The sequence below is a fragment of the Nyctibius grandis genome, chromosome 4, assembly GCF_013368605.1.
Source record: "Nyctibius grandis isolate bNycGra1 chromosome 4, bNycGra1.pri, whole genome shotgun sequence".
Taxonomy (NCBI): domain Eukaryota; kingdom Metazoa; phylum Chordata; class Aves; order Nyctibiiformes; family Nyctibiidae; genus Nyctibius; species Nyctibius grandis.
Genome location: NC_090661.1, coordinates 27,046,321 through 27,059,226, shown reverse-complemented (window position 1 = coordinate 27,059,226; position 12,906 = coordinate 27,046,321). Strand labels below are relative to the sequence as shown.

General features: G+C 45.0%; 2 protein-coding genes across 2 annotated transcripts; one reads left to right on the top strand and one right to left on the bottom strand.

The window, feature by feature from the left end:
* Positions 1-4,902: 4,902 nt before the first annotated feature.
* Positions 4,903-8,743, top strand: FAM180B (family with sequence similarity 180 member B). Its single transcript, XM_068399643.1, has 3 exons — positions 4,903-4,998; positions 6,872-6,951; positions 7,505-8,743. The coding sequence occupies exons 1-3, from the start codon at positions 4,932-4,934 to the stop codon at positions 7,976-7,978; spliced, it is 621 nt and encodes a 206-aa protein (XP_068255744.1). The 5' UTR covers positions 4,903-4,931; the 3' UTR covers positions 7,979-8,743.
* A 2,243-nt stretch (positions 8,744-10,986) lies between these two features.
* On the bottom strand, positions 10,987-12,090 carry C1QTNF4 (C1q and TNF related 4). The gene has a single exon (XM_068399890.1). It carries the CDS (start codon positions 12,088-12,090, stop codon positions 10,987-10,989), a length of 1,104 nt encoding a protein of 367 aa, XP_068255991.1.
* Between the last annotated feature and the right edge of the window lie 816 nt (positions 12,091-12,906).

Here is a 12,906-nt window from a genome sequence, read left to right as displayed (position 1 = left end):
GTAAGACCACTAATTAAAAAGGGGGTTGGGGGAGGTTGGAGTATGGGATGGAGGAAGGTATAGGACAATAATAAATTCAATAAAGAAAAAAAGGATAAGTACTCATTGTAACTAGAATTTGATCTATTTGCAAGAATAAAGAGTTGAACTGTATGGTAAGAATCAGGTTTCATGTTTATTTGTTTCTACCCCAGCCTTGTAAGCATGGGCTTCTTAAATTCCCCCTTTTTTTTTTAGTGTGTTTCAGGCTGCTATGGCCAGGCAGTGTTTGGGATGTGACTCAGAACAGTGTCTCTAGTTAGTAGCATTTGTCACTCACCTTAAAAGTTATATCTCTTCATGGGAGAGAGGGAAGAGAAGGGAGCACAAATCAGCAAAAGTTTGGGGTTTTATACAATTCCTAGCTCCACTTTGGATCTGCCATCAATTGAGCTGATTAAATAGGAAATGTACTTTTAGTCCTTCCTACATGTTCCACAGCTGGTTCTGTTTTCTGTTGCAGTTGCTCTTTGCATGACAATGCCTATTGCATAAGACAGAAAAGTTCCTGGCACCACTTCTGTTACTGTGAAAATTCTTTATAAAGCGCAGTTCCCTCCCCAACATTTTCCCTCCCCCATCCCAGGTTGCTTGAGGCACCATCCCAAGACTCACGGTCTGTGTATCATAAAAAATAAGTATTTCCCAGTATGATAAGTCAGAAGACTGGTGGTAGCAGGAACAGAAGAAAAACCACAATTTAAACATAATACTTGTGCAGAGGGATAATTTGATTGACATAACATCAAGAAAGGTTAGACACAATGCCCTGTCAAGTCAGACAAAATGCAAGGTTTGCTGAAGAATGTGTGTACTGGAGTCAAAGCAGCCAGCCCTGTGGGGACAGGCATTGGCTCCAAGCAGGTCTTTAATATGTGGAATAGTTGCTAGGGGACCCAAATCTCTTCTCATTAGAGATGCCTGGAAGCTTATGAAGAGTGCAATTTACACACCCAGACACATTGTCCCAGGGCACAAGAGGTTACAAAGCCTCACAAAGTGCTGCCAGTGTTGGCACGCTACCTCCTCCACTGCTTCTGAGCCCAGGGACCATCCTTGCCTATGGAGCCTGCTTGCTCTGGGTTCCTTGTGGCTGGTGGGCACTTGCTTCATGCTGGGCAAGGCTGTGGTCAGCTTGGTAAAGTGCACAGCTGTCTTCCAAATCCTCTGTCCCTGCCTGGTCCGCACTGCCAGCCTCCATAAGGCTTGTTTGCCTGGGTTGGATTTCCCAACTTTAGGAGGATGTTGGATGAGATGTAAGTCAGATGTAGCTGATTTACAGACACACTATTCAGAAATTTTCTGGTACTGCAGAGACAAACAGACTTTGGTGATGACTCACAGTCACCATGTTGAGCTTCCCCAGCTGAGTAGGTTTTTCTGGTGTTTTCCAGAACTCTGGCACTTCTCCCTACAGCCGGGCGAGCAGACTCTCCTCCCTGAGGATGTGGCTATTGGTGGTGTCATGGTATTCACCTTCATCACAGCCACACCATCTGTACATGGCCCTTATGATTGATCTCAAGTCACAATTCAGATGGGAATTTCAGCTGGGCCTTGCACTTCTGCAGAACAGAGATCATGGGACTACTGAGGGTTAGGCTCGATGACAGTATGTCACCTATGACCCATCACACTGCATCCTGTTACATCTTCTCAGAATTGTGTAAGACCTGAGGGGGTTCCTTTTATGCAGTAGGTGCAGCGGGATGGGGCCCTCCCTGTCACTGTTACACAGCCCATTACTCTTTCAAGCAGGGGATGCAGCTCGCAAACTGAAAGAAAAAGATGAAGAAAGCATTTTATTAAGGACGAGCAGCACCATACCTGGAAAATACCAGTATAACAGTGAAGATCCCATCTGATTACAGACAGTGCTTCCCTCAAGGTTTTCTTCCTTCTTCTCCTCCTGTGACTCGAACCTCACCTTCCCTGGGAGTCACGTATGTCCTTCTTCCTTCCTCTCTCTCCTTAGCCTTCCTCTTCTCCTCATCTTCCTCATCTGAACACCTGCTAGACAGGCCCAGGCTGGGAACTGTGGTCTCCCCAAGTTCTAGGCAAGATGTTCGAAGCAAGAGATTTCTCCAATTCTATAAGCAGAATCTTTCCTTTTCATGAAGATGCTGCCTATCTTCCTGCAGTCCCATCTCAAAGAAACCTCTCTCCCAAAGAGGCTCTTCTGGTGCTGTATTAACCACACCCCGTGCCTTCTGCCGCTGCCCTGGACCACGTGTCTCTAAGCACAGCCTATGTGGGTCCCTGTGGCAAGATGCCTGTCCCAGCATACAGATGTAATCTGCAATGGGACAAGGAAGGAGCAGAAATCTACTGTGTTGAGAGGAGAGGTAGCTTCAGCTGTACAAACACTGCTATGCATACGTCAAACAGGCTAGCAAAATAAAAGGTCTGTACAAACACCATAATGGTGGATGGAGGTGCTAAATGAGCCAACGAACAGACACAAGGATTTAGGGCCTGCAGGAGTCTACAACATAATAGCCAGAAGAATTCTTTGAGCAGATGCTGCCACTTGTGACTGTGCAAAACTGAGATTAGGGGGGCTGCAACTTCCCTACTCTCTTCCCTTAATAGTTTCTCACTCCATTGCCCCAGCTACCCTGTGACAGGCTTCAGCCACCTGGAACAAATTTTGCATCAGCATCCAACCGGCTCCTGCAGTTTTTGATCCCTCATATCTTGTTCCCCTTTCCCATCTTCTTGCTTCAGGAGGTCATGATGGAAAGCAGGAAACCAGTCAAAGTGCCCCTGCAGAAACCTGGCTTGATGTGATGTTTTGAAACTGCTCCTACACAGACGGCATGACCAGAGGGAGTGTGGAGGGGTGGGGTTGTGCACGCTCAGCTGTGAATACCTGGCAAGGACAAAATCCCTCGGGAGGAGCAGGTGCACCACCTAACATTGCAACTGCACATGCGGGGACTACGTGCAGCTGTCAGAAACTCAGGCTTGTTTCTGTGCACCACATAACTACTGCTGCTTTACAAACAACTGAGGCATATGTTTGTCACTCTGCAGTTGCCTTTCCGTGCAGGATAGTGAGGCACTTCTACAAAATTCCCCCCTCTCAAGGCAGTATGTACCACTGATGCTTGTCCCCCGCCTGCCACTGTATATCAGTCACCTAAGCACAGCCTCTGAGCCTCCCCTCTTCTCCCTCCCACCAACATGGGTATCCTCTAGGCACTGCAGCTGCAAGCTGTTCCTAGGAAATTTTCCTGTTGACAAAGTTGCATTTGGCCTTTGCAGATGTTGGCCAAAATCCTGGACTCCTCCTTGTGTCACATGCTGCATGCTGAAGGGAGGGGCTGTTTCATGGCCCATGAGATGCAGGGGTTTTTGTATAGTGACTTCTAGACAAAGTCATATGTACACTGTGGATTGTAAGGGACCCTGGCACAAACCAGAAGGCACATCAATCTCACTGCACAGATGGGTCACCAGTGCCTGCCTCGAGCAGCATCTGATTCACAGTTTAATAAAAGATATCTCATCCCAGAAGAAAGGGATGCAACTAAAGTGTAAGCAGTGGAAAATAATGAAAACTGAAAGAATCATAGTCTGACTTGAAGGTAGCCAAGGCTATGACAGAAACACAGGTCTTATTTTGGTTCAAACTGAGCGTAGGAATGGCTGCGGATATTGAGGGCCCCCCCTCCCTTGATAAATCTGAGTGAATCTTCCATTTTGTGGTGCTTTTCTTCATAGCTGGTGTGAGTCCACATATTGCCAGGTACAACTACAGAAGTTTCAGAAGACTTGCTGCTTTGCACACCAACAACTTCCTAACTGGAACATCATCCCTACCCTCAGTAAACTGGTGACAGTAGTCACTACAAACTGATACCCTGTAAGTTGCTGGGAAATGTATGCGTTTCAGCTCCACCTCATCTCTTTTCTAGGCAGACTTCTTTCACCAAAGAACACCTTTAACCTGAGGGAGATGGTATTATTACTTTTGTATACATATTATTACTTATTTGTATAATCCTGGCATCCTGGAGAACCCAGGACAATACTGTGCCATGCAGAGTAGAAATACAGAACAGCTTGATCGGGAATTGGGCACTCATAAAAGTGCAAAGATGTGCTGAGAACAGATACTTGCTGCGAAGGGAATCAGATGAAATTTCGTCTATGTAATTCGTGATATCTAAGGCAGACTGTGCTCATTGTAACCCAGAAGTCTTGTCACAGGAGAGGACAATGAGATGCTAAAGCCTGGCTGGCTCTCACCCTTGCTGTTTGCTAGGTCAGTATATTGAGTTCTCCCTCCAGGAGGTTTGACACAGAACGGGACAAATGACATTTCTTCTGCCTGGTTGTATATTTTGGCTGCCACTGCCCTTCCATGAATCTGCACAGACTGCTGGCCTTATCTGTTTGTGACATTTCAGGATTGTTTGCAGATTTTCAAACTCAGGAAAAAGGAAAACTGAAAACAAAGCCAAGGAGCTGAGCAGAAGTGTCACGGACATGTGACAGAGGCACTGTGCAGAGGCGGAAGGGACCAGGAGGTCCTCCCTTCTTCAGAGGCAATCGCATGTAGTGAAATTTCTTTCAACTAATAGTTTCCTATAATAAATTGCAGTGGGAAATCAGTCTTTGGAGAAGGCGCTTAAACAATTCTGCCAAAAACTTCACAACAAAGTCTTCCAAGTTTCCAAAATATGATGGAAAGTATCCTTCGGGGTCAGCAAGTTGAACTGCAAGCCCTTCCCAGGACTGCAACCAGAAACACAGAACGATGAATGCGTTCCAACGGAGGCTGCTGGGATCAGAAGCAGCAAGGGAAGACGCCACAGCAAACCGCTCTGACTTCACCACGGCACTGTCCACGGAGCGGGTGGCAGCCGCTGCTGGGCAGGGCTGCTATGGCCCACGTGCAGTTCAACACCTGGCTGATCCTGTGCATGTTTGCTGGATCCCAGAGGCTGACAGGTAGGAATTGCACCTGTTAGCGATGGGGCTTCTTGGCTTGGCAAATGTTTGTGCAATGTGAGTGGTGCAACACTGCCTGCTTCTTCAGATATGGCCAAATGCTTCAGCTAGCTGTGCTGGCACGGGAGAGAGCTGGAGTCCCAGCTGGGGCTGTTCTGTGGTCAAGGTACTTGTAACTACTTGCAGGATAAAGACCTGATGCTATTTTTGGTGGCAGAGGAGAGTTTTCTTGAGTCTCTGCTGAAAAAGTCTGCTCCTGCAATAATGTTTGTGGATTTTCTAGATTCTTTTTGGAAAAAAAACCCTGTTGAATGATAAAGTAAATAAGGGACCATTTTCCCATCTCCAAAGAACATTTATGTTATTACTTCAATACATTATTTGTTATGCTTTGTTTAGTTTTTGTTTTGCTCTAGTTGAAAATCTAACACTGCGTAAGTTTATAAGACAGTCACTAATAACAGTAGTTTGGCAGCTATTCAACAAACTCTCTGACGTTGCAGCCAATCTGATGTCTCTCAGTAAAGGGATCTGTGAACCTACTGGGTTAGTTAGCAGAGAGAAGACCAGCAAAGAAATGGTGTAGTATCTTTACCTGAGCTAAAAGCCTTGCTGGCACATCTGTGGAGGAGTAGGAAAGATCAGCTACATCCCTGCTCACATTCTAAAGCCACAGCTGGCTTGAATCAGGGATCCTCCAGCTGTGCAGGGAAACAAACCTCCACATCCTGGGGGGTGGCAGTGCACTTCTTCAAGCCGCTCATACATCTCACTGAAAAGCTTTAATCAAGAATGGAAAGTTGGAAGCAGAGTTTGATAGTAGTCATCACGCACATACAGTATTAAATCATTTTTCTACTTATAAGCACCTGTTCACCTTAACTCTGGAGTACTCAACATAGGTTCTTCCTCTTTTTTATATAAAAAAGCTCTCATCCATATAAAAATAATAATTAAAAAAGTGTCAGAGAGCTTAATATTTTATACGAGCTTTTTTTGATTTCTTGTTTCTTGACCTGAAGGATGAATCTGTAAGAAGTAGAAGAGGGTCTTGGCTACACAACTATGCTGATCAACACAGAGAAGGGACGGGATGCAGCCTCCCTCTCACAGTCCTGGACTGAGGCTACTTGCATCTCCTTCTTTCACATGTCATGTTAGAGGTCACGTTATAGGCAAAATAAATGCAGAATGTTAAAGCACTAGAAGTATTAGTAAACAAAAATTGAAGAATTCTTAGGATTAATGTGGCTCTCACATTAATAAACTCCTATTCCTCTGGCCTCGTATCAATTTTCCCAGTTTAAATGATGGTGGGTTGCCCAGCAAGGAATTAGCTGGACATGAGAAGAGCCATAATGGATCCAACCAGGTTTCTTTTACCCTCACACTCTGCCCCTGCCAGCAGCAGATGCTCAGGGAAGAAGTATAAAACCAGGATAAGCATCAGGTTATGTTTCCATGGGCAGGTCAAGGAGTCTCCCAGTACCCTCCTTCCATTGGGCAGCAAGACTTTCTCCAGCAAAAACTGCCGAGCAACCAAGACCCATCAGTCCAAAATCCACCCATACTTGGTGCGAGGGGCTTCCTTGCTGCCTGTCAAAGCAGGTGCCTTTGCTGCCGTACGCTTTAGCTCTGTTGGCAGAATTAAGTGCTCTCATATCCAAAACTTACATGTACCTCCCTTAACCACTTCTGCTTCTCTTAAAAAGCTTGTTTTGCTCATCAAAATCATGTGGTCAGCATCTGTCATGTTTGGCAAACTATGAGTGTCAACTCAGAAATATTGAAGACATTATTGACAACCAAATGACAAAAATAAACAGGAAGGGCCACGGTCTTGCGCTACCAAACTCTGCCTGATGTCTTCCAGATGAACATCTTCACAGCAGGGATAGTGCCAGCGCCAACACACCTCGTCATGGCCCAGAGGACGCTGACGTCATGTTAGAGGTCTCCTGGGCATTGGGGGCCCGTGGGCCAAGGCACTGCTAGCGGCCGCGCTTCCACCTGCCTGCATGTAAAAACTCACATGTTCTGCTTGTTCTCATCCCTGTCGGATTTTGGGAGCACCTGGAAAAAGCCTCGGCGATGCCCTAATGTGTTTGTGCTCCCTCCCATTGCAAGATGCAGCTGAAGGGGGTTCTGTCCCCCTCCATGGCACCTCACAGATCTGGGGTGGGACAAGGGAAGCCCCCACACCCAGGGCAGCTGTGCTGGGGAGCCGCTGTGGGCAGGACTGCGGTGGGAGAGGCAGGGCAGGGGGCAAGAGCTGGACAGGTCCCATGGGGAAACCGAGGTATGGGGCCGGTCAGAAAAGGGGTGTGGGGCTGGCAGAGAGGGACATGGAGTGGGACTAGGCGGGCCATGGTCAGCGAGTCAGGGAGTGGCTGCCTCTCGGTCCAGCCTGAGGTTTGGCAGCGTTGCAGATGGCTTTACAGCTCGGTCATATCTGGCGGAGGGTTTGTGCTGGGCTTCCCGTGCGCATGCTGCTCTTCTCTTCCAGATGCTCTGGGGAGGGCTTGATATTCTGGCCAACAGCACAATCTGGCTGCGGGATGAAGAGCTGGCCTCCCTGCGCCCGGCACGGCGGTTCATGCAGATTTTAGAGGATGAAGTTCCCAAAACACCGACAGAAATTGAGCAGCATCTGAGATATTATTCACTGACGGACACCCCTTTGCCTCTAACAGAGTTTGACCGTCTCCTTTTCACCAGTGTTTACTGTGCCTATCAGGTTCGGTCTGTGCAGGGTCTGGATAAAAATCTCTGGATTAGTTTTTTCTCTCAGCTGGTTGATGAATTGTTTCGTGATCTGTGCAAGGGGCTCTGCCCTGCAAATACCACCCTCCTCCTGGCTTCCTGGCCCTGGAAGGAGAAGCCTTCACATTTAGCATCCCTGAAACATTTCTATCATTCTAACCTGGCCAGGACCAAAAGAGACAATAAAGGAACCTACTGTAGGAAAGGACACACCTGACTTCAGCTGCATCCTTGGTTATTTTGAATGCTTTCCACATTATTCAGGACTTTGTACAAATACGACACACCTTTTTGTCCTGCTTCCTGCATTACGCTGGCAACCCTCTAAGGATTTACATACAAACTTTTATTTTTAAATGAAATAGGACAAAACTATAAAGTGCATTTCACCCTTTCCTTTTTCTTTTCTGTTTGTTTTTTGTTTTTTAATTGGGCTGTGCTGAAGAGGGCAGTGCTGTTTAGATGTGTTATCTCTCTTGATCACTGCTGCTTACTGGGGAGACGCCCTGGCAGTTTTTTTCCAGGATGTTACACTGGTGTCCTAGCTGACTTCATTCCACATAATTCAGTTCAGCCTCCTTATATTCTCCCTGTGGTTTCAGCCAAATACATTATCTTTTCTCCTCTCCAGTGATCAGCTAAGCAGATACTGTTGTGTTTCATGATATAGGTCACATATTTAATTTCAGCTCTCTGCTCATGTGGCAGCACATTTTATGTGTCTATAGTAATTTCCCATCTCATGTATTCATTTTTCTTTAAAAAGCAACCTGAAAATGTAGGTATTCCGTGAAGCTTTCTTGTATTTGCATGTTATATTTACACACGTACATTTCTTTGTGTCAGTTATCAGTTTGGACTACACTTCCTTAAATCTCATTTAAATTCCTAAGGACCACGACCTAGTTATTTTCTTCAGCAGATTTTACCTCTTCTATGGAGTTTTTTTGTACAGATATGGCACTTTACAAGCCAAACATAATAAACACACAATCTCTATCCTCAAAATCAGAAATACAATTATTTTATAGGAAGAGATCTCTGACTTACACATTGCAATGTGGAATTAAATAAATGAAATTATCTACTTGGGTTTTCTTTTTTTTTATTTTTTTGATTCTACTGGGTTTTCCGCTGTCATTATAAGTACATTAATTTTGAACATTCATTGTGCGTGCTTAGATAATGGGATCCATAATTCCCTTTCTATCAATATACTCTTAATTTTCCATGCTCAGCAAGGGAGGCATGTGTGACATTCAAAGTGGGAACTGCTAGCTTTTGACCTAGTTAATTTTTTTCCAAGCTGTTGTTGCTCAACAGATGGAGAGGAGAAATGGTGAGACAGGAATAAGAAGCCTGGAAGCAAGATGCCACAGAGAATGGTTTTTGAGGTCAGGTTAGCGCTGTGACAAGAGAAGATAGACTTACACAGTTCATAAAATAGGTTGTTTGTTGCTTGGTTTTATTTTTTTCCCCCAAAGTATGTAGGAATTATGATTAGCATTTTATTTGAATGATAACTTCCAGTAAACTAGTGTCCCACCTAATGATGTTCTTCTATTCTTATGCTCTTTTTTTACACACCTCCAATTTCTACCCTTCATCCTTTTCCCAAATATGCCCCCATTATTTAATGTCCAGGATATGGATGGACTGACAGGGGCAGGGAGTGGCTGCAGACAAGCCCAGTTTCAGCAGAGAATGTCATCAAAAGGCTGAGCTGGGATGACACTAGTGCATGAAAATATTGTCTTGCTGGAGAATATAGAGTCTGAGCTATATGAATGTCTGGATAAAGGTTGAGGTGGTTGTCTTGGTGACTCAGACACTGTTTTGAATCCAGGATTTTGTTAGGATCAGTTTAAGAGCACTGCTATCTGTTGAGCAGATTATAAATTAAACTCAAGCGATGTCGCAAAGTTTTGTGTATGCTCAGGAAGGTGCACATTCTCAGTTTATGTATGTATTCTGGGAGACAAACCAGAGTTTAGCTCACCTGAAATAGCACTAATTTCACTACGATGAAGCCTCCAGCCTCCTTCTTTCCTACTACCCACCTGGGTGGATGCTGTCATCAATTCTGACAGCCTTGTAAGAACACACCTCCACAGCCACACCAGTCTCTCTGCAGCAGCACTGCAGCTTGGCAGAGCACAGTGTGCAAGAAACCACTGGAACACAGATGCTGAAAATATCACTTAATGGTACCTTTGATCCCGTTTGCACTAGGTTACCGATGCAGCATATGGCAGGTTAGCCATATACTTGTAGGGAGCTAATTTCTGGAGAATCTAATTACCCCTGCAGTCAGCACTGCCATGGCATGGCATGATACTACACACACTTACACATGATGATCCTGCTCCTGACCCAAATATTAAGAGATCTAAAAATACATTTTTTATTCTCCTTACTTACCTTGCTTCTGAGCTCTTAGAGGATGGTCTGTATGTAGATGTGAGCCCTCATCCTTTACTACAAGGGCTCCAATCCTACTGTTTTGTTTGTTTCTAAATGTATTATCTTCATTAAATGGGAGCTGAGATTCTCAAACACAGCTTCTTGACTTCAGCAACTTTGGATTAAGAAAAACACCAAATATGAAACTTGCAATAAAATCATAAGAGGTACCAACACTTCACACACACAAATGACAAAAAAGAGTGTACACAGAGAGAGTGTCTCAGTAACACATATTGCAGCTCATATGGTCACCATGCTGCTTTCTCTCCTGAACTGGTACCTCAGCCAGTGACAAGCACACAAGTCTCACAAGTAACAACAAATTCCAATCTGAGAAAATTTTATGTCTTTTATATTTTTATTACATTCATTTTCATTACATTTATTCCCTCCCCAGATATGCAAGGAAAGTCACCACAACCTTTGCTTTCTGGATGCTGGGGATCTGCAGTAACACTACTGCAGCAGTTCTCTGATCCTCAGCATTTCACTACTCTGCCCCACCCCTGCCCCAAAACTACCTCATGCTTTATGCTTAAATCAAACACCAACACAGGACACACACATACAACCTGTAAAGACCCTTCTATGGATTAATGGCAGACACAGCAGTGGCCCTGTGGACAGGGCGCAAGCGTGCAGCATAAGGAAAGCACTGGACACATGATAGCATGCTCAAAGTAGAGGACGATATCCGAAGAGGAGCTATACCCAAGTTCATGGCACCTTGGCTTTTCTTGCCCTCCTTTCACATTGCATTTAATTATTTGACCCTTGGGGTGAGCTGGCACTTGGAAGCCGCTTTGGCTGAGCCTCTGAATAAATCAGGAAGCCCGTGAAGGTGATGTACTTGCCATGGTTGCTGTAGGCACCATAGCCATCGTGCTGATGGCTGTAGAGCCAGACAATGTCCCCATATTGCAGAGGCAGCATGATACTCTGGCTCTGCATCTCACGCCTCTTTGAGTGGTTGTCATCATAGATCATGGCCTGCACCTCATTGTGGTTCTTCATAAGTTTCACTGACATTGTTTTAAAGGGCATTTTGCCAATGGTGAAGGAGAAATAGTATGCACCAGGTATACGGCATGAGAAAATGCCAGTGGAAGAATTGAAATCTTTTCCAATGTTCACAAACTCTGTGTCAAATGTGATTGGCTCATGCTGGGTTTGCTTGTCATCTGTCCCTAGGAGACTTTGTGAGCGGGCAACAGAAAATGCAGAGCGAGGGTCTTGTTCCCTGTTTGGTTGATCAGATAACACATGTTGCTGTGAAGCTTCATTCTGCTCTCCGGGAAGTTGCTGAATAGTGTTATGGTGTGGGCCCAGCTTCTGAGAGCTAAGAGTGTTCTGGAAGAAGGCAGAAGTGTCTGGATAGATTAAGTAGCCATTGAAAGTTGTATAGGGGCCCACGTTGCTGTAAAGAGCATACTTGGGGTCTCCATGTAAACGCAGCCAAACTGTGTCACCATAGTCAAGTTGTAGCATGGCACTCTGGCTGGCTACCTTCCGTTCCTTGCGGTGATGTTCATCATACACAATCACTTGCACCTCATTCTTGTTTCTCATCAGCATGACAGACAGATTTTTCTTTGGGTATTTCCCAACAGTGAAGGAGAAGTAGTAGGCTCCAGGGATCCGACAGCGGAACAATCCAGTCTTGGGATCAAAGTCATTGCCAATGTTCACATACACTTTATCAAAGGTAATGACCATCTCAGAGCTCCCTTCCATGCTGCTAGTTCTGGCCACAGAGAAAGCAGAGCGAAATTCAGTACTGGTGTCTGCTGGGTAGACGTCTGTAGACAGAAAAATCATACAGCAAAGGAAGCCAAACAGGATCTGAACCTTCAGTGTCATCATTGTATCTAAAAGAAAAAGAAGCACATTTTAGCAGGAATTGCACTAATTTCCAGCTCATTCTCCAGCTGAGACACAGACCTGAATCTCGCTAAATAGACATGAAGGTCTATATCCAAATATTGAGAAGTTTCCACTGCATTCTCTGATCAGTGTATGGGACCGTACCTCAGTTCAGATCCCAGCATCATTTTGATGTTTTCCTAGCAAGAGCTGGACCTTTTTTCCCTGTAGTCGTAGGAAGAAAAAGGATCTCCTTTGAAAGCCTGGCTGTTCTACAGTTTGCAAAACACTGTGTTGCTCACACTGCAGAGGGATCTCAGAGCGTGCTGGGGCTTTGCCAGAGCTCCCTTTTGTAGTACTTTTATTCGTAAGACCAAGGATGAAACAAAGCCTTACACAGACCCCGTATTATACAACTGAGATACAGCTGAAGGGCAGGGAGAAGAGGACATAGGCTCTAGAGATTCCCTTGCAGATGCCATTGCCTGGCGCTGCACTAGCCGTTTCACAGGATGTGGAAGCTGGGAGCCAAGCAAGCTGGCAGACCCCATTATTTAGACAGACTTCACCATGAATCTGTGAAGAGTGTAAAGAAACTAGAAGAAGAGGGATTGTTTAGGGAAGGAAGGAAGACAATGGAGAAAATGAATGAAATGAAAAAAAGAAGGAAAACAAAAGAGAAATAAAAGGCAAGTCTCCCAAAGTATAGAATCTTTGAGAGAGAACCAAAATACCAAAACCACGGAAACAACTCCCTATCTGGATAACAGACCAGAGAGAAAAAACTTCTTTCACCCTTAAAAAAGAGGAATAAGT

Excerpts from the sequence above, each read along its gene's own strand:
- FAM180B (XM_068399643.1), top strand. The coding sequence starts at position 4,932 with ATGGCCCACGTGCAGTTCAACACCTGGCTGATCCTGTGCATGTTTGCT. Across the intron at positions 4,999-6,871 it reads TGGATCCCAGAGGCTGACAG|ATGAACATCTTCACAGCAGG; the intron begins GTAGGAATTGCA and ends GATGTCTTCCAG. Across the intron at positions 6,952-7,504 it reads ACGCTGACGTCATGTTAGAG|ATGCTCTGGGGAGGGCTTGA; the intron begins GTCTCCTGGGCA and ends CTTCTCTTCCAG.
- C1QTNF4 (XM_068399890.1), bottom strand. The coding sequence starts at position 12,090 with ATGATGACACTGAAGGTTCAGATCCTGTTTGGCTTCCTTTGCTGTATG.